Source organism: Vitis riparia, chromosome 7 (genome assembly GCF_004353265.1).
Source record: "Vitis riparia cultivar Riparia Gloire de Montpellier isolate 1030 chromosome 7, EGFV_Vit.rip_1.0, whole genome shotgun sequence".
Lineage (NCBI taxonomy): Eukaryota > Viridiplantae > Streptophyta > Magnoliopsida > Vitales > Vitaceae > Vitis > Vitis riparia.
In genome coordinates, this window is record NC_048437.1 from 11,118,780 (window position 1) to 11,141,690 (window position 22,911).

Genomic DNA, 22,911 nt, shown 5'->3' on the forward strand with positions numbered 1-22,911 from the left:
TCTTCTATAAATATTTTGAAATTATGAATAATAAATCTAATGAAAGCATGATAAAGCTCTTGTCCTTTATTCCTAAAGTCAATTTTAAATCAATGAAACTTATTCTCTTACCCCATGGTTGGCTATTAGAAAATATGAGAAAAAAAATGAAAAAAAAAGGAAATAGAAAAGTAAACTAACAAAAAGGAAAACAGAAGAAAAAAAAAATTTAGAGTTAATAAAATATTTTTATATACTTTTTAAAACTTATTTCACTTATTTTTTCTCTTCTATATTATTTTGTTCTTTTTTGACTCAAGCAATCCTTAAGTGATCTTATTCATAAACCTACAAGCAAAAGTTAGGACAGGGCCCACCCAAATTGACTAACCCTTCTTCGATGATAAAGTCAACGATAGTTTCGATTAGAGAACAAACAAACAATGGAGAGTTTATTTTTTCCTTACCTCTTCATGAACGACCTTTGTTTGTTTTATAGATTTATAAAAAATAAACGACACCAATGTTATGATCATTCGTTATTGAATTGATGTAGTATCATTAAAGAAAGGTGATGATTGTTAAGCTTGGAAGATGCTTTTGTCGCTATTAAATGGTTCCATTGGTTACACCGTTTATAAGGGAGTTATTCATTATAGGGATTTTGATGGTAATAGTGTAACCCTTTATCACGATGATGATGCAAGTGATTAACTTATATTAAATGCATTATGATGATGATACAACCTACTCATGGTTGCATGAATAAGGGCTACCCTTGGTTGCTATATTGCCTCTTTCTTTTCTAGAATGAGGTTGTCTGAAGTTCTTTGGATGCCATGTGTCATTCATTTGTTCCATACCTACATCTTCCACCTATTTGCTAAAGCGTTTAATTAGTAAGTGGAAAAATTGAAAGGTAAAGTGGCACATTTTTTTGATGTAGATGATCCATGCATCTTCCCAATCATTGCAAGTAAGTTAACTCTGCTTAGTGCCTTTATAAGGTCTTTTATATGAATTTTCTTTCCCATTTTTTGAAAGTTTTTTCTTCTTTCTCTATGAATAAAAGGTATAACAATTGATTTAAGATCCATTATTGAGCACATGAAAATTCCTTTATTTGCCAAAGTTCATGATTTTTTTTCAAGAGGGAAGAGCTTTATCCACCTTAGGCCCATAAAGTGTATTATCCTAGTGGAACATTTAAATGTTAGGTTAAGCCTTCACCTTCTGTTGTTGCTGCAATATTTCTTATCTTTCGCTAAAGTGCCACTACATTATTTTAACTCTAGCACAATTAGTGTTCTGATGGCTATAGTCGTTGCAACATTTTTTATCTTTCGCTAAAGTGCCCCTACACCATTTTAACTCCAGTATAGTAAATGTTTTGATGGTTATAGTTGTCATGAATTTAACTCTTGATTATGAAATTGGAGTTGGGGAATTATTATTTTTGTACTAAGTATCATAACATCGACACTTGGTATATCACCTCTATTGATGCATCTCAATGCCTAGTTTTTAGGATTCCAAATTCTAGGAACAAATAAAGGACTAAGGGTTTTTTCTAGTCAATGGGGAATGAGAGTGGTTGACTATGCCATGCAATTCTCCCTAGTGGTCCTATAAAGCGTGAAGATGGCATTGAAAACCGTTCATTCCTTTTTAATTTTGCTTATTTTATAGTGCCATTGTTCATTCATCAAGTATCTTTTCTTTTTGGTGTAGAGCCCCAAGGATACCAAGTTGCACATTTGTTCAGATATTGGTTTTAGAGTGCATTTAGGGCCATTAACTCTAAGGTGTTGTACTATTATTCAATGTTGAGGTCATCATTACGTTCAAAGTGTTGGGAAAATAATTCTTAGATCTAGATTAAAGGATGTATGCAATTAAGATCCTAGGTGTAACGGAAGATGCCTAATTTTCAAAATATCACTTTAAAGTGTTCTTAGAAAACATACCTTTGGATTTTGATGTTCCAAAATCTCTTTCTAAACTTGTACAAGGTCTCTGAATTAGGCTAATTGATTAATTAATAAATAATATTGAGTTAATTAATCAATTAAGACACATTTTAGACTACATCAAGTAACTTAAGCCCTTAGTGGGCTCAAGTCACTTAAGCTCACTAGGGAACTCTATAAATACCCTCTTAGGGGTTAGAGTTTCCATAACTTTTCCATCAAATTATCTGAGTTATAGTCTCCACCTTTTCTTCCCTCCTTTTCCAATCGGAAGTGTGCCAAGATCAAGGAGGTGTTCCAAGATCAAGGAAGAGCCATTGGATGAAAGATCTTTGGTCCATGAGACTTTTGACAACATTGATTTGATTCTTCAACACATGGATTCAAGGTTTGGGAACATCCAAACTTAAAAGTTAGTATTTTAACCCTAAAGATCATTTTTTCTAAAAAAATAGTATTACTTTCGTTGCTTAGATCTAAGATGTCAACATTCTCAATATATGCTCTCTAAAGTGCATATGCCCAATATAAAGTGTCATCTAAAAAATCAATTACTGATGAGAGGGCTATGTGCCAATGTAAAGTCATCCTATAACTCCCAACTCATCCTAAACTATTTAATCTGTAACTAATCTCAAGTACGACCCATGTGTGAGCCATCAAGTATAGAGCATGATGTCATCACCTCAGGGTGGTCTTAAGACCCAGGATGTAATGTAGGCTTGAGTAATAGGGTGAAGGAAATAAAGAGAAACTAGGTTCAATAGTCCCAATGATATAATCCCCATGCCTTTGACATACATAATGTAGCAGATAAAGAAGCTCCAAGATCGTGGACGCTAAAAATACTCCATGATACAAACAATGAGGAAGATGAACAAGTCAAATAGGCTATGATGCATATGATTGGATGAACAAGAAAATAAGTATCGATGAAAAGAATACTGAGCCAATCAAAGTACTACACAAGTATACGACCATTCACATGAATGAGTTGAGGCAATGGGAGAGGGTAAGAGTAAAACTCTGAAATGGGCTAAAAAAAAATCAGAGAAATAATACAATGGTCAGAAGTAAAACAAACAATACTTATGGATAATAACTCGATATACAAACAAAAGCCAAGGGCATGACTAAGATAAATGAGAGTACAACTCTTAATAAGGAATGTGATTGAGTATACGATCTGTAAAAATATTTTATAGATAGGGATGAAACCTATGACTTAATCAAAATCCGATGTACAAGTAAAAGTGGATATACACAATGGGATGACCAAAACTATCACACAGGTTGCCTACAAAGATTATCATCAATTTATTTATTTATTTATTTTCAGTAATCAAATCACTAAATCCAAGGAATCAAATATAGGGATCCCACAGTAACCTGGGGGTAAATCTCAATATATGTAAATTAATACAATAAAGTTAAACCATATGTGCAAGTAAGAACTCATGGTGACGAAATAATAAATGATGACTCAAATAGGTACAATCGATGATTAAAATATTGTGATATTTCGACGATATATTACCAAAATATCGTGTATCGATGGAGTTGGAAATGATATTTAGGGCGGATATATCGGCGGTCAACGCAAGGAGTTGACCAGGTCAAAACTAAAAAATGATCTTATTTCTTTGTTGTTGGAAGGGCTTGAACCTCTCACAAAAAAGAAGCATACCACCGGGGCAAGTTTACTCTTTGATAAATATCTTGCACCACACACACACACACACACACACACACACATACACACACACACACATATATATATATATATATATATTAAAAGTATCATATCAATAAAATATTGAACAAAATACTTTAAACAACAAATTAATTATTTAATTAAATGAAAATTTTTCATTTAGTAGATTAGCAAAAATATAAAAATTATCATGATAATTTTCTTCATAGTGTTTTTAATATTAAAAAATTATACATTTATCATCATTTATTTTACATCATTTAATACAATTGAATTAAATGTATCATAATTTTTATATTAAATATATTTTAAAATTAGACATATTATAATCAAATGTCACAATATTATTATCGAATAATATTTGATGTAATTTAATAATCAATGTACACTTTTATATATATATATATATATATATATATATATATATATATATATATATATATATATTTATTTATTTATTTATAAATTTTGATCAATTTTAGACCAATCGATAATTTTTGTTAAAATTTTTTGTCGATATATCCAATATATCCCCGATATATTCAATATATCCAAAAAATTGAATTACCGATATATCCGTGATTATCGATATTTTTATCCTTGAGTACAACAAGCATCAAGAAAAGGTACGAATGGAATATGATGAATACAAAAAATGAAAAAACTATTACGTTCACAAACTAGGTGATCCTATTTATACATAAGGTGTGCCATGAGGCTTCAAGCTTAGCTATGAGAAAAAAATGGATAAGTAGGGTGATGATGAAAAGGCTAAGTGTGTACAATTCAATTAGCTAGTAAGATTGTTGGCATCTTAGATCTAAGCAATGAAAACAATACTATTTTTTTTAAAAATCGATCTTTTAGGGTTAAAGTATTAATCTTTAGGTTTGGATGTTCCCAAATCTTAAATTCCAATTGTTGAAGACGACCTTAAAGTTGTTGGAAGTCTCGTAAACCCACGATCTTTCACTCGATGACTAAAACTTGTTCTTGGCAGACTTCCGATAGGGAAGAAAGGAGGGTGGAGGCTATGACTCTCTTTCTCTCTGGATGGTGGAAGACAAAAGTTATAGAAACCCTAACTCGTATGAGGTATTTATAGGGTTCCTAATTGGGCTTAAGTGACTTTAGCCTACATGGGTTTAAGTCCCTTAATCTAACCCAAAATGGGTCATAATTGATTAATGAACCCAATAGGGTCTACTAATTGATTAATGAACCCAATAGGGTCTACTAATTAATTAATTAGCCCAATCTAAAAACCTTGTTCACTTACACATGTGCAACCTTGCATAATTACCAAAATACCCTTATGCATAAAAGTGAACCTAGAGCCAATCCGATCCTCATAATCCATGCCAGCAAGATATATGAGCTCAGAGCGGGGACTATTGAGACCCATAGGAATCTTGACTCCCTCATAATCCAATTATGAAGTTGATTCAACATCCCATGATAGAGAATCAATTAAACTTCAGTATCCTATATAAATAACAAGAAGACACTACGTATTCGAGTTTATGACTTGCTATCCATTGTGTTCAGTCTCCCCATGAACTGGTGTTTATAGTCTAACAAGGTAAAAGTTATCAACCTTTCAAGACTACCTTTACTATCATTAAGTTACAGATTCTCCTATTGTGCATTCAATTGACATGTCTTAGCTTTCAAAGAGCCTATGTCAAATTCTACTTGATGAACTACTATGACCATAGTTTCCATGAACACACACCTCCTTAGGATCACCTAAGAGGACACACTGTCTCAATCCCATGAGATATCATGATGCCTTTATTGAGAATACCTATTGCTACTGACTTTCATCAATAGTGACCCAATCCATAGGGAATATATGATCAACTTACGATCTCACCTGTAGGTCAAAGCCATTACTAACTTTTGCATAAGCTCAATATTCTTTTAAGGTTGAGAGACAACACAATGAAACAACTTGGTGAGGTCGTGACTACTTGATAACCTTAAGTCATAACTCATCGTAGGTCCTATTTAATGTGTAACCATACACACTAGGACACTCACCATGGGAAAGCCCTTCCGATAGCTAAGACCAACCATCCCTCCAATTAGGAAGTGGTGCACTATAACCTTTAATGGGTTGCCTAGACCCATGAACCAATTGTGAACAAGTCATTTATTTGCAAGGAACCCATGATTTAGATCTTCTGTGCAACTCTTAATGCACCTAAGTCACATACAATGCAAAAGATGCAAACAAGAATGCTCATAAAGTATAATACATGAAATAAGGATAGATAAAAGTGAAACTGGAACATCATTAAATAAATAACAAATTTCAAATTTATTACATCATGTTATGATTTTAAGGGTTCTATCCTAACAAAGGTGACATTCTATATGTTAGGGTGATAAGGTAAATAGACTCATGAAACGATGGTCATCCATATTTTGACCACAACCTCAAAACATTGTGCTCTCAAACCCTCACATGGTCAACACTAAAGACTAGTACCCATCCAAATATGGCCATGTCAACTTTGGAATCATGTGAAAGGCCTCACTCCAAATACTTTGCATAAACTCAAAGATGATGCACTCAAACACAAAATAGTCAACAATATCATCATGTAAACAACCCGCTTTCACATCATAAGCCACTCTCATTGTCTCATAAAAATTAACCTCTGGTTTAATCTCCTCAAACTCTACCTAGTTGGATCAAAAAATGATGGAAAGAACATATAATGGTACTATACAAGGCTAGAATGTGTAGTGATGTAAAGGTCATGCAGTGGCGTGAGAGTATGATACAATACAAGGCTCGCAATAGGTAGATCCATGTCCAAAAGGTCAATGTGCGAAAGAATAAGGTACTACTCTGATCACAAGACAAAATGTATCACAATCTTAAACTCCATAGGTTAATCCTCTCATCTTAGGTCAATAAGCTCAATATCCTCCATAATAGGTCAAACTCTATGATCATGATATGTGTCTCATATTGAAAGTCTAACATGTGCTAACAATTGGTATATGTATGTACTTAATGAAGAATGTCAAGTCTATAATGATTAATATGCATGTCCTCAAGTAGAAAGATATTGATTGGTCAAAGCATTCTACAAGGATATAGACTATGACTTTACTATAAGACTAACATAGACTCAACAACCAAGACAACTAGCTCTAGTATAATAAAAAATAAACAGTCTTACCAACTCTAACAAATGTCCCAATATCTCAACCAAAATAATCTAGTTAGGTTTTTAAGACTCTAACATTGATTGACTAACTGATTCACCTAAGGGACCTATAGGTGACCTACGAAACACAAAACCCTAAACCTATCTAAAAATTTCAAATAAACATACCCCAAAATGCAACACCTAATGAACAACGACTTGAAAAAAATTACAATACGCCTAAAATAAAACAAAAAAAAAAAATCCTCTCTAAATACAACAACCTAAGGATAATGGACTCCTAATGGGAAAACACACTATACAAGATCAACCAATGTACACAACCTAGAAGAATAATTGACTTAGAATCTAATTGGTGAAAGAAGGATGAAGATGATAGTACAACATGATCTATGTTGATATGACGCGACACTCTAACCAACCTACTTTACACATGGATCAACGTAATTAGCCTAAAATTAATTACATAAGTCTACTAAGTAGAATCACCTATAGGGATATGATAAGCAACATTAAACACAACCCTAGAGATAGTTGTACAAAAAGGAAGGACTACTCTAACATAGAACGAACTCTCCTACTTGAAATGAGACAAGCTTTGGTGGGCTCAAGTCACTTAAGCCCAGTATGGGAACCTTATAAATACCTCATTAGGGGCTTAGGTTTTCATTACTTTTTGGTAAGAGTTGTCTTCCACTTTTAGCGAGAGAGAGAGAGAGACTAGGATTCCTATCTTCCAAAGCCCATAATTCGGAGTGCCAAGATCATGGTTTGAGTCATCGGACAGAAGATTTTGGGTGTATGAGACTTTCAGACACTTCGAGCTTCATTTTCATCGAACGAGATTGATTTGGGAACATCCAAATTGAAGATAAAATTTTCTAATGACTTTTCTCTAGATCTTAGATTCTTAAAAATTTTATTTTTGCTTTCGTTGCATATGATGTAGAAACTTAGGGTAGTTTGCATACACCTATTTGATCTAGGGTTTGGGAATGGAGAAATCCAGGGTTCCCAACACTATTTTGATTTGAGAGTATATGAACTTTGAATTATTTTATGCACTTCCTAATTTTTTTTCTCATAAATTTACTACTCTTTTGAAAAACATGGTTCCTTTTTTATTTTTTTCTTCAAACTTTTCAAATAAAAAAATAAACTAGTTTTTGGATGCATACGACTTTTTGTACTCACAAACCAATATTTTTTACCTGCCCTTAATGTGGAACATAGCTGTAACGCCCAAGCATTTTCTTTTAAGGGTAATTTAGGAAATTACTAATAATAATTAATTTAGTTAATTAATTAATTTAATAAAAAGGAAGAGGGGTAAAAGGGTAATTTTACGAATAAATACCCTAGGTATAAATTAGAAATTTTATTCTTTCCATTCTTTTCTGAATAGAGTTCCTATTCGCAGAATTCCAGAGAACGTAGGTTGGAGTCAGATTTCAGGGTTGAAGAACAGATCTCTATAGGTAAGAATCTAACCCCTAGTTTAATATTTTAGATTCATTGATTAATTTCAAACACATTAGATATATTTTTTTTGGAAAACCCCAAATCTAGATTAGGGTTAGATTATTTTTTTAAATTCGTTTTAATATCAAAATAATAAAAATTTAAGATTTTGATTTTATTGTTGGAATTTAGGAGATCTTAAATTTTATTAGATGAAAAAAAAAAAATTCCTTGGAAAGTTTTGATTTTAGGTTAGGGTTAATTAAAAAAAAAAAAAACACAACTTGCTTTTTGGTGTGTACCCGAGATGAGTAATGGTTGGGTGACTATTGAATTGGATAATTAAAAAAAAAAAAAAGAGTAATAATAATATTTAGTTTTAGATTAATAAATAAGATAATAGTAATAATGATCTTTTCGTAATAAATAGAATGAGAGATTTGGCAAAATATATATATATATATATATAGAATTTTATAATGAAATAAAATTGTAATTTAATTAAATTAGTAATGTGTTATTAGAAACAAATTGAGAATTTATTAATTTTAGTTAAATAAGGAATAGAGTAATTAAATTATTACTTTGTTAATCAGAAATATTAATCTTAACATTTAGAAATTTTTAGGATTATCAGATTTATATTTTGAGGTAAATAGTAATAGTGGTCTTTTTATTGTGTTAGGTGAGGAGTAGACTTTTCAGGGTATTTTTTTCCTTCAAGGTCTTTGCACATTTTGAGGTAAGGGAAGTTAATGCAATATTTATAAAATTAAATTATTTTATATGTTATTTTGAATTGTAGAAAAGAAAATGATATTTTGTTACCATGCATGGATCAAACTGTTTTGCACTAAATATTATGTTGAAATATTTTGTTTATTTATGACACAAAATATGGAGATATTATGTTGTGTAAATTTGAATACTTGAACAAAAACATCACTCTGGTTTATTTGGCCCTTGTCAACGGGATATAATAGTTGACTATTCGGCCCTGTCAACGGGATATAATAGTTGACCTTTACATTTCATGGTGGGAATGTAATTGATTGGGACCCCAACCTCTAGGGGTTTGGTTAGAGGTTACTAGTACTAGTAGTGTTTGGTTCCTTCCACCAGGAACAATTTGAGGCTAGCCACCCATTTGAAAAGTCCCACCTAACTGGGCATTTGATATTTGATAACCAGAGTAATGAAAATTGAATGAATTTGATTGAATCTTATGTGAAAGTGTTTGAATTTGATATGAAAATGGTTGGTTGAATTTTGAATATATTAGTATTGTTGAAACTCTAATATTTGATGAAAAAAAAAATGATATCTCCTATTTGAAATGAAAATATTTGATCCATGAATTGCATTAATATTCCTTATTGGGCTGTGAGCTCATTCCCAATTGTTGAAAAATTTTCAGGTACTCTTAGTTCGGGTGAGGAGTGATGGCTAGGCTGAGGAATGGTCATCATTAGAATTTGACTTAGGATTTTATGTTGGATTTTGTTTTAACTGTTAGTTATGTTCATTTGGATCATTTGATATTTGGAAGTTATTTGGAAATTGAATTTGAGGATTTTAGATTTTGTTCTACTACTCTGAACAGGTATTTGGTAATTGGTAACATCCAGTTACAATATGATTGTTTGAGTCAGATTATACTTTAAGCCTTCGGGTTTGAGGTGTGAAATGACCGTCACGCCCTTGGAGTGGGTCTTGGGGCGTGACAGAGTGGTATCAGAGCCGATCCCCGACCCCGGTGTGGGGGTTTGTTTGGCTCCGTAAGGGGTGTTTGTCTGTTTGGCCTCGCAATCCCATGGGACATAACGAGGACGTTGTGTCTGCATGGGGGGGGGGGGGGTATTTGTGATGTCCCACATCGGATAGGGGAGCAAGTTCCTGGCGCTATATATGTAGAGACTCCTCTTAACCAAGTAGACGCGTTTTAAAGCCCTCACGGCTTTAAAACGCACATCGGATAGGGGAGAATGTTCCTGGCGCTATATATGTAGAGGCTCCTCTTAACCAAGTAGACGCGTTTTAAAGCCGTGAGGGCCCCCTTGGGCCCAAAGCGGACAATATCTACATGGTTGGGTGCGGGTCGTTACGAGTGGTATCAGAGCACTAGGTTTTGATCTTGATGGGAATTTGAACTGGTTTAGATTGGGGATAGATGAGTGACGCATTTGTTTAAGTTTTAGTTTCATTTAGTATAAATTCCAATTCTTTCTTTATTTGGAAATTTTCTAATTGGTTCTTTAGTGACTAATTTAGTTATGTCTTATTATTTTAGGACATCATGCCATCAAGAAGAGCAGCTTCTTCACAAAACAGTCAGGCTAATGATGATGTACCTCCAGTTGAGGGTTTGTCTCCTGTGAGTGCAGAAGGGATCTATAGGTATCTTGGGACACTAGCTGGTTTAGTTGAACGCCAAGCTCGAGCTGCTGGGACTAATGTTCAGGGACAGTCTTCATCTTCTAGGGGTAGCTCTTTTGATGACTTCAAGAAATTGGGTCCTCCTTACTTTTCTGGTGCCACAGATCCCACAGAGGCAGAGGCTTGGATCCTTAAGATGGAGAAATTCTTTGGTGTAATAGATTGCTCTGAGGAGCAAAAAGCCTGTTATGCAGCTTTTATGTTAGATAAAGAGGCAGATCATTGGTGGCGTATGACTAGGAGACTTTTGGAGGATCAGGGACCCATAACATGGAGACAATTTCGGGAGGCTTTCTACAAGAAGTATTTCCCTGACAATGTTAGGCAGCAGAAGGTGGGAAAGTTTATTCGTTTGGAACAGGGGGATATGACTGTGGCTCAGTATGAGGCTAAATTTACAGAGTTATCACGTTTTTCCCCACAGTTGATTGCTACAGAGGAGGAAAAGGCATTAAAGTTTCAGGATGGATTGAAGCCTTATTTGAAGAACAAGATATCTATTTTGAAGCTTGGTGTCTATTCAGAGGTTGTTAACAGAGCCCTTATAGTAGAGAAAGATAATGAAGAGCTTCATCAGTATAGGGAACAGCAAAGGAAGCGAAATAGGAGTGATGGTGCTCATGGTAATCAAGCACAGCGAAGGTCTACATCAGGAAGAAATCAGAATAAAGGGAAAGCAGCGCAGAATTTAGATGAGGCTTGTTCTACTTGTGGTAAGGAGCATGGGGGTAGGCCATGCTATAGAGAGACTGGAGCTTGCTTTGGTTGTGGGAAGCAAGGACATTTGATCAGAGATTGTCCAGAGAATAGGAAGTTCATCACTGGGAAGCCTAAAGAGGAAAATAAGAAGGATAAATAGAAACCCAAAGCCCAAGGACAGGTGTTTGCTATGACTCATCGAGATGCTCAGGCCACTTCTAATGTGGTGACAGGTACTCTCCGAATCCACACCTTATTTGCTAGAGTTTTGATTGATCCTGGATCAACACACTCTTTTGTTTCAGTATCTTTTGCTGGTTTGTTGGGTATGCTTGTTGCTAGCATGGACTTTGATTTGATTGTTGCTACTCCTGTGGGATATTCTGTTGTGGCTAGTAGAATGCTTAGAAATTGTATTGTGATGATTGGTTATAGGGAAATGCCAGTTGACTTAGTACTCCTTGGCCTTCAGGATTTTGATGTGATTTTGGGGATGGATTGGTTAGCTTCCTACCATGCCTCTGTTGACTGTTTTGAGAAAAGGGTGACGTTTAGTATTCCTGGTCAGCCTAAGTTTAGCTTTGAAAGGAAGCATGTGGACAGACCACTGCGTATGATCTCAGCTTTGCGAGCTAGTAGCTTGCTCAAGAAGGGTTGCCAAGGATTTTTGGCTAGTGTGATGAGTAATGAAAGTGATTTGAAGTTAGAAGACATACCCATAGTAAGGGAGTATCCTGATGTCTTTCCAGAGGATTTGCCTGGCTTGCCACCAGAGAGGGAGGTGGAATTCACCATCGATCTGGTACCAGGAACAGATCCTATGTTTAAGGCCCCATACAGGATGGCACCTGTGGAGCTTAAGGAGTTGAAAGTTTAGCTTCAGGAGTTATTAGACAAGGGTTTTATCAGGCCCAGTGTTTCACCTTGGGGAGCTCTTGTTCTATTTGTGAAAAAGAAGGATGGCTCAATGAGACTTTGCATTGACTATAAGGAGTTGAATAAGGTGACAGTGAGGAACAAGTATCCCCTTCCTCGGATTGATGATTTGTTTGATCAGCTACAAGGTGCTTGTGTGTTCTCTAAGATTGATCTTCGGTCTGGTTATCATCAGTTAAGGGTTAGAAGTGAAGATGTACCCAAGACTGCTTTTCGAACTAGATACGGGCATTATGAGTTTTTGGTTATGCCTTTTGGTTTGACTAATGCACCTGCTGCTTTTATGGACTTAATGAATAGGGTATTCAAGCCCTATCTAGATCAGTTTGTGGTGGTTTTTATAGATGACATCTTGGTATACTCAAGAAGTAGAGAGGAGCATGAGGGCCATTTAAGTATTGTATTACAGACCCTCAGAGATAAGCAGTTGTATGCTAAGCTGAAGAAGTGTGAGTTTTGGTTAGACCGAATTTCTTTCATTGGGCATGTGGTAAGCAATGATGGCATCTCAGTTGACCCTGGAAAGGTAGATGCTGTAGCTAATTGGAGAAGACCTAGTACTGTGACTGAGATTCGAAGTTTCTTAAGACTTGTTGGTTACTATAGGCGGTTTTTAGAAGGGTTCTCTAAGATTGCCCTACCTTTAACTAAGTTGACACAGAAGGGAGTTAAGTTTGAGTGGTCTGATGATTGTGAATGTAGCTTCCAAGAGTTGAAGAATAGATTAGTGTCAGCTCCTATTTTGACTATCCCTTCAGGTTCAGGAGGATTTGTGGTGTATAGTAATGCTTCTCATCAGGGTTTGGGTTATGTTCTTATGCAGCATGGGAGAGTTGTAGCTTATGCTTCTAGACAGTTGAAGCCTTATGAAAGGAACTACCCTACTCATGATTTGGAGTTAGCTGCTGTGGTTTTTGCACTTAGGATTTGGAGACATTTTATTTTTGGTGAAACTTGTTAGATATTCACAGATCATAAGAATTTGAAGTATCTATTTTCCCAAAAGGAATTGAACATGAGACAGAGGAGGTGGATTGAACTACTTAAAGATTATGATTGCATTATTCAGTATCATCCTGGGAAGGCGAATGTTGTAGCTGATGCCTTGAGTAGGAAGTCAGTTGGTTCCTTAGCAGCTATTAGAGGTTGTTAGAGGCAATTATTGGAAGATTTGAGGAGTTTACAAATCCACTTTCGAGTTATGGGCTTAGGAGCACTTGTAGCAAATTTCAGAGTACAACCAGACTTAGTTGGGAGAATTAAGACCCTACAAAAGAATGATTCCTGATTAGTACAAGTTATGGAGGAAGTTAAGAGGGGCAGTAAGCCTGATTTTGTTTTGTCAGATGATGAGGTCTTGAGATTTGGGACTAGACTTTGTGTCCCAAATGATGAAGACTTAAGGAGGGAGCTTTTAGAGGAAGCTCATTGTTCCAAGTTTGCAATCCACCCGGAGGGACAAAGATATACAAGGATTTGAGGCAAAACTATTGGTGGTCAGGTATGAAGCGTGATATTGCACAATTTGTGGCTCAGTGTTTAGTGTGTCAACAGGTGAAGGCTGAGGCATCAGCGACCAGCAGGGTCTTTGCAGCCACTTGCTATTCCTGAGTGGAAGTGGGAGCATATTACCATGGATTTTGTGATAGGATTGCCAAGAACCTTAGGGGGTAATAATGCTATTTGGGTGATTGTTGATCGGTTGACAAAGTCTGCTCACTTTTTGCCTATGAAAGTCAACTTTTCTTTAGATCGTTTAGCTTCTCTTTATGTGAAAGAGATTGTGAGAATGCATGGAGTACCAGTTTCTATAGTGTTTGACAGAGATCCTCGTTTCATTTCTAGATTCTGGCATAGTCTACAAAAAGCTTTGGGCACTAAGTTGAGTTTTAGTACTGTTTTCCATCCTCAAACTGATGGCCAATCAGAAAGGGTAATTCAGGTTTTGGAAGACTTGTTGAGAGCTTGTATTTTGGACTTACAAGGTAATTGGGATGATCATTTACCTTTAGTAGAGTTTGCCTATAACAATAGTTTTCAAGCTAGCATTGGGATGGCACCTTTTGAGGCATTGTATGGTAGAAAATGTCGATCTCCTATCTGTTGGAATGATGTTGGAGAAAGGAAACTTTTGGGGCCTGAACTTGTGCAGTTGACTGTTGAAAAAGTTGCTTTGATTAAAGAAATATTAAAAACAGCTCAAAGTAGACATAAGAGTTATGCTGATAATCGTAGGCGAGATTTGGGGTTTGAGGTGGGTGATCATGTGTTCTTGAAAGTTTCACCTATGAAGTCTGTGATGAGATTTGGGAGAAAAGGAAAACTTAGTCCTCGTTTTGTGGGCCCGTTGGAAATATTAGAAAGAGTAGGCACTTTGGCATATAAAGTAGCCTTGCCCCCAAGCCTGTCTAAGGTTCATAATGTGTTTCATGTTTCGACTCTAAGGAAGTATATTTATGATCCCTCTCATGTTGTGGAGTTGGAACCTATTCAAATTTTTGAGGACTTGACATATGAAGAAGTGCCCGTTCAGATTGTAGATGTAATGGATAAAGTACTACGTCATGCTGTTGTCAAATTGGTAAAGGTTCAATGGAGCAACCATAGTGTTCGTGAAGCTACTTGGGAGTTAGAAGAAGAGATGAGAGGAAAACATCCTCAATTATTTCAAGACTCAGGTATGTCAAGTTTAGAGGACTAAACTTTTGTTAAGGAGGGGAGGATGTAACGCCCAAGCATTTCTTTTAAGGGTAATTTAGGAAATTACTAATAATAATTAAATTAGTTAATTAATTAATTTAATGAAAAGGAAGAGGGGTAAAAGGGTAATTTTACGAATAAATACCCTAGGTATAAATTAGAAATTTTATTCTTTCCATTCTTTTCTGAATAGAGTTCCTGTTCGCAGAATTCCAGAGAACGTAGGTTGGAGTCAGATTTCAGGGTTGAAGAATAGATCTCTATAAGTAAGAATCTAACCCCTAGTTTAATATTTTAGATTCATTGATTAATTTCAAACACATTAGATATATTTTTTTTTGGAAAACCCCAAATCTAGATTAGGGTTAGATTATTTTATTTTTAATTCGTTTTAATATCAAAATAATAAAATTTAAGATTTTGATTTTATTGTTGGAATTTAGGAGATCTTAAATTTTATTAGATGAAAAAAAAAAAAATAATTCCTTGGAAAGTTTCGATTTTAGGTTAGGGTTAATATAAAAAAAAAAAAAAAAAAAAAAGAACGCGTGTCCACAACACTAGAAGGAAAGAAGGAAAAAAAAAAAACAAAAACAAAAGGGGCGTACGCGTGCTGTGTTGGAAGCAAGCAAAAAAAAAAAAAAAAAAAAAAAAAAAAAAAAAAAAAAAAAAGAAAAACTTACTTTTTGGTTTGGTGTACCCGAGAGTCATGAATGGCTTTTGAATTGTTTAATTAAATAATAATAATAATAATAATATTTAGTTTTAGATTAATAAATAAGATAATAGTAATAATGGTTTTTTTTTTTGTAATAAATAGAATGAGAGATTTAGCAAAATATATATATATATATATATATATAGAATTTTATAATGAAATAAAATTGTAATTTAATTAAATTAGTAATGTGTTATTAGAAACAAATTGAGAATTTATTAATTTTAATTAAATAAGGAATAGAGTAATTAAATTATTACTTTGTTAATCAGAAATATTAATCTTAACATTTAGAAATTTTTAGGATTATCAGATTTATATTTTGAGGTAAATAGTAATAGTGGTCTTTTATTGTGTTAGGTGAGGAGTAGACTTTTCAGGGTTATTTTTTTCCTCCAAGGTCTTTGCATATTTTGAGGTAAGGGAAGTTAATGCAATATTTATAAAATTAAATTATTTTATATGTTATTTTGAATTGTGGAAAAGAAAATGATATTTTGTTACCATGCATGGATCAAACTGTTTTGCACTAAATATTATGTTGGAATATTTTGTTTTATTTATGACACAAAATATGGAGATATTATGTTGTGTAAATTTGAATACTTGAACAAAAACATCACTCTGGTTTATTTGGCCCTTGTCAACGGGATATAATAGTTGACTATTCGGCCCTGTCAACGGGATATAATAGTTGACCTTTACATTTCATGGTGAGAATGTAATTGATTTGGACCCCAGCCTCTAGGGGTTTGGTTAGAGGTTACTAGTACTAGTAGTGTTTGGTTCCTTCCACCAGGAACAATTTGAGGCTAGCCACCCATTTGAAAAGTCCCACCTAATTGGGCATTTGATATTTGATGACCAGAGTAATGAAAATTGAATGGATTTGATTGAATCTTATGTGAAAGTGTTTGAATTTGATATGAAAATGGTTGGTTGAATTTTGAATATATTAGTATTTTTGAAACTCTGATATTTGATGAGAAAAAAAAATGATATCTCCTATTTGAAATGAAAATATTTGATCCATGAATTGCATTAATATTCCTTATTGGGCTGTGAGCTCATTCCCAATTGTTGAAAAATTTTCAGGTACTCTTAGTTCGGGTGAGGAGTGATGGCTAGGTTGAGGAATAATCATCATTAGAATTTGACTTAGGATTTTATGTTGGATTTTGTTTTAACTGTTAGTTATGTTCATTTGGATCATTTGATATTTGGAAGTTATTTGGAAATTGAATTTGAGGATTTTAGATTTTGTTCTGCTACTCTGAACAGATATTTGGTAATTGGTAACATCCAGTTACAATATGATTGTTTGGGTCAGATTATACTTTAAGCCTTCGGGTTTGAGGTGTGAAATGACCGTCACGCCCTTGGAGTGGGTCTTGGGGCGTGACAGAGTGGTATCAGAGCCGATCCCCGACCCCGGTGTGGGGGTTTGTTTGGCTCCGTAAGGGGTGTTTGTCTGTTTGGCCCCGCAATCCCATGGGACATAACGAGGACGTTGTGTCTGCATGGGGGGGTATTTGTGATGTCCCACATCGGATAGGGGAGCAAGTTCCTGGCGCTATATATGTAGAGACTCCTCTTAACCAAGTAGACGCGTTTTAAATCCGTGAGGGCCCCCTTGGGCCCAAAGCGGACAATATCTACATGGTTGGGTACGGGTCGTTACAAATGGTATCAGAGCACTAGCTTTTGATCTTGATGGGAATTTAAACTGGTTTAGATTGGGGATAGATGAGTGACGCATTTGTTTAAGTTTTAGTTTCATTTAGTATAAATTCCAATTCTTTCTTTATTTGGAAATTTTCTAATTGGTTCTTTAGTGACTAATTTAGTTATGTCTTATTATTTTAGGACATCATGCCACCAAGAAGAGCAGCTATTAGAGGTTGTCAGAGGCAATTATTGGAAGAGTTGAGGAGTTTACAAGTCCACTTTCGAGTTATGGGCTTAGGAGCACTTGTAGCAAATTTCAGAGTACAACTAGACTTAGTTGGGAGAATTAAGACCTTACAAAAGAATGATTCCCAATTAGTGCAAGTTATGGAGGAAGTTAAGAGGGGTAGTAAGCCTGATTTTGTTTTGTCAGATGATGAGATCTTGAGATTTGGGACTAGACTTTGTGTCCCAAATGATGAAGACTTAAGGAGGGAGCTTTTAAATGAAGCTCATTGTTCCAAGTTTGCAATCCACCCAGGAGGGACAAAGATGTACAAGGATTTGAGGCAAAACTATTGGTGGTCAGGTATGAAGCGTGATATTGCACAATTTGTGGCTCAGTGTTTAGTGTGTCAACAGGTAAAGGCTGAGCATCAGCGACCAGTAGGGTCTTTGCAGCCACTTGCTATTCCTGAGTGGAAGTGGGAGCATATTACCATGGATTTTGTGATAGGATTGCCAAGAACCTCAGGGGGTAATAATGCTATTTGGGTGATTGTTGATCGGTTGACAAAGTCTGCTCACTTTTTGCCTATGAAAGTCAACTTTTCTTTAGATCGTTTAACTTCTCTTTATGTGAAGGAGATTGTGAGAATGCATGGAGTACCAGTTTCTATAGTGTCTAACAGAGATCCTCGTTTCACTTTTAGATTCTGGCATAGTCTACAAAAAGCTTTGGGCACTAAGTTGAGTTTTAGTACTGCTTTCCATCCTCAAACTGATGGTCAATCAGAAAGGGTAATTCAGGTTTTGGAAGACTTGTTGAGAGCTTGTATTTTGGACCTGCAAGGTAATTAGGATGATCATTTACCTTTAGTAGAGTTTGCCTATAACAATAGTTTTCAAGCTAGCATTGGGATGGCACCTTTTGAGGCATTGTATGGTAGAAAATGTCGATCTCCTATCTGTTGGAATGATGTTGGAGAAAGGAAACTTTTGGGGCCTGAACTTGTGCAGTTGACTGTTGAAAAAGTTGCTTTGATTAAAGAAAGATTAAAAGCAGCTCAAAGTAGACATAAGAGTTATGCTGATAATCGTAGGCGAGATTTGGAGTTTGAGGTGGGTGATCATGTGTTCTTGAAAGTTTCACCTATGAAGTCTGTGATGAGATTTGGGAGAAAAGGAAAACTTAGTCCTCGTTTTGTGGGTTCGTTTGAAATATTAGAAAGAGTAGGCACTTTGGCATATAAAGTAGCCTTGCCCCCAAGCCTGTCTAAGGTTCATAATGTGTTTCATGTTTCGACTCTAAGGAAGTATATTTATGACCCCTCTCATGTTGTGGAGTTGGAGCCTATTCAAATTTTTGAGGACTTGACCTATGAAGAGGTACCCGTTCAGATTGTAGATGTAATGGATAAAGTACTACGTCATGCTGTTGTCAAATTGGTAAAGGTTCAATGGAGCAACCATAGTGTTCGTGAAGCTACTTGGGAGTTAGAAGAAGAGATGAGAGAAAAACATCCTCAATTATTTCAAGACTCAGGTATGTCAAGTTTAGAGGACTAAACTTTTATTAAGGAGGGAGGATGTAACGCCCAAGCATTTTCTTTTAAGGGTAATTTAGGAAATTACTAATAATAATTAATTTAGTTAATTAATTAATTTAATAAAAAGGAAGAGGGGTAAAAGGGTAATTTTACGAATAAATACCCTGGGTATAAATTAGAAATTTTATTCTTTCCATTCTTTTCTGAATAGAGTTCCTGTTCGCAGAATTCCAGAGAACGTAGGTTGGAGTCAGATTTCAGGGTTGAAGAACAGATCTCTATAGGTAAGAATCTAACCCCTAGTTTAATATTTTAGATTCATTGATTAATTTCAAACACATTAGATATATTTTTTTTGGAAAACCCCAAATCTAGATTAGGGTTAGATTATTTTTTAAATTCGTTTTAATATCAAAATAATAAAAATTTAAGATTTTGATTTTATTGTTGGAATTTAGGAGATCTTAAATTTTATTAGATGAAAAAAAAAAAATTCCTTGGAAAGCAGTACTAAAAGCTTTTGATTTTAGGTTAGGGTTAATTAAAAAAAAAAAAACACAACTTGCTTTTTGGTGTGTACCCGAGATGAGTAATGGTTGGGTGACTATTGAATTGGATAATTAAAAAAAAAAAAGAGTAATAATAATATTTAGTTTTAGATTAATAAATAAGATAATAGTAATAATGATCTTTTCGTAATAAATAGAATGAGAGATTTGGCAAATATATATATATATATATATATATTATATATAGAATTTTATAATGAAATAAAATTGTAATTTAATTAAATTAGTAATGTGTTATTAGAAACAAATTGAGAATTTATTAATTTTAATTAAATAAGGAATAGAGTAATTAAATTATTACTTTGTTAATCAGAAATATTAATCTTAACATTTAGAAATTTTTAGGATTATCAGATTTATATTTCGAGGTAAGTTGTAATAGTGGTCTTTTTATTGTGTTAGGTGAGGAGTAGACTTTTCAGGGTATTTTTTTCCTTCAAGGTCTTTGCACATTTTGAGGTAAGGGAAGTTAATGCAATATTTATAAAATTAAATTATTTTATATGTTATTTTGAATTGTGGAAAAGAAAATGATATTTTGTTACCATGCATGGATCAAACTGTTTTGCACTAAATATTATGTTGAAATATTTTGTTTATTTATGACACAAAATATGGAGATATTATGTTGTGTAAATTTGAATACTTGAACAAAAACATCACTCTGGTTTATTTGGCCCTTGTCAACGGGATATAATAGTTGACTATTCGGCTCTGTCAACGGGATATAATAGTTGACCTTTACATTTCATGGTGGGAATGTAATTGATTGGGACCCCAACCTCTAGGGGTTTGGTTAGAGGTTACTAGTACTAGTAGTGTTTGGTTCCTTCCACCAGGAACAATTTGAGGCTAGCCACCCATTTGAAAAGTCCCACCTAACTGGGCATTTGATATTTGATAACCAGAGTAATGAAAATTGAATGAATTTGATTGAATCTTATGTGAAAGTGTTTGAATTTGATATGAAAATGGTTGGTTGAATTTTGAATATATTAGTATTGTTGAAACTCTAATATTTGATGAAAAAAAAAAATGATATCTCCTATTTGAAATGAAAATATTTGATCCATGAATTGCATTAATATTCCTTATTGGGCTGTGAGCTCATTCCCAATTGTTGAAAAATTTTCAGGTACTCTTAGTTCGGGTGAGGAGTGATGGCTAGGCTGAGGAATAGTCATCATTAGAATTTGACTTAGGATTTTATGTTGGATTTTGTTTTAACTGTTAGTTATGTTCATTTGGATCATTTGATATTTGGAAGTTATTTGGAAATTGAATTTGAGGATTTTAGATTTTGTTCTGCTACTCTGAACAGGTATTTGGTAATTAGTAACATCCAGTTACAATATGATTGTTTGGGTCAGATTATACTTTAAGCTTTCGGGTTTGAGGTGTGAAATGACCGTCACGCCCTTGGAGTGGGTTTTGGGGCGTGACAATAGCTCCCTCCATAATCATAATTCTTTTCTTCTAATTGTCTGATTCCAATTAATTCAATTGGAATTATGTTTTCTTTTTCTATTAAATATTATTTTGTAAGATAAAAGCAAGGATTGTGTTAAGTATCAATACGACTCAAACTCAACACTTTCTCATAAATTTGTGTTAAGTATTATGTCCAAGTCAAATTTGTATCAACCAATATAAACCCATTAAATAAACTTATTATTTTTGGATTAATTTGCATAACACAAATTTAATTTGTATTGACCTATTTAAGAATTATGTTGATTATAAATATAACTTAATTAATTCATATTTGGCTCATTTAAAATTTGATTTAAATAAATAGGTCAATAAAATTATAAGCATATCAAGGTGAGTAGTTAATCATATTAACTCGTAAAAGAGTTAACTCAACCTTATTATTTAATAATTAAGTCATATTTAAGCTCAAGATTTTAATTTGATTATTATTCGTATTACATTTGGATTAAACTATTTAATCAAATATTTGAGTTTTGAAACCATGCAATCACTATATCCATGGATTTTGACATGAAATTTGTGAAGATGTATCTAATAGTCGATATTTTTCAATTTTTTTTAATGAATTTATAGGAACTTTTTCGATTTTTCTGGGTTCATTTTTGGCGGCTTGGATTTTTTTGTTCAATTCACAGTAAAAAAAATTATGATTTAAATACAATATATATATATATAGCTTCATGTCAGCGATTCTTTTGAGTTTCCAAAAACCCTATGCATGTTACAATGGGCTATCCGGCCCAGCCCAGCCCGCACACTCGTGGCTCATGACTGTGGATGTGGGGTGTCTTTCCTGTCCTATTGGACCATGACCCAAAAGGGGCAGCCCGTCATAACTTATATATGTAAGTATAAAAGTTAAATATAGACTTATAATAAATTGTCAATATTTTTAAATAAAATATTTTTTTATAAAAACTCATACTTTAATTCTTACAAAACTTGAATTTTCATCAATTTTTTAATCTCATTGATGTATTTTCATAAAGGAAAAAGTGTGTTTCTATACACTAAAATAAAAAAAAATTACAAAATAAAAACTCAAGTTTATAAATTACAAATTTTTAATAATTATTTAAAAATAATTATCATATCTTACAATTTTGATAAAAGTCTTAGCTTTGATCGGATATTATTTTTTAATAATATAATTACTAGCTTTGATTTGATTGACAAGTGTATTTTTCTTTGAATATACGAAAATTTACTTTTTTTTCTTTTCTTTCTTTTTGAAAACTTTTGCTATATATTTTTTAAAATTTCAATAGAATTCAACCACCAATTTCGTAAAATCGGTATTTATAGAAATTTCAAGCTAAAATGTTTTTCCTACGTTTTTTTTCTCACATAAAAAATAAATATTTATTTATTAATTGGTTCCATTCATGAAAAGGTGGAACATATGAAACGTCCAGGTATTTTCTTGGTGCCCACATGACTTTATTTCACATCACAAACAAATATTAAATGTACTTTTTTTTTCCTTTTCACCCACTTGATGCAAAGTTGGACACCTCTTCCCTCCTCAACCCGCCTCGATCCCGACCTCCATCCAAATCAATGGCATTCCACTAATAAAGGAGAAAAAAAAAAAAAAGAATATATAAATTCCA

General features: G+C 33.8%; 1 protein-coding gene across 1 annotated transcript; it reads left to right on the forward strand.

Annotated features, from left to right (window-relative positions):
* The first annotated feature begins 10,605 nt into the window (after nucleotides 1–10,605).
* Nucleotides 10,606–11,604, forward strand: LOC117918036. The gene is made up of 2 exons (XM_034834568.1): nucleotides 10,606–11,193; nucleotides 11,254–11,604. The coding sequence occupies exons 1-2, from the start codon at nucleotides 10,606–10,608 to the stop codon at nucleotides 11,602–11,604; spliced, it is 939 nt and encodes a 312-aa protein (XP_034690459.1).
* The last annotated feature ends 11,307 nt before the right edge of the window (nucleotides 11,605–22,911 follow it).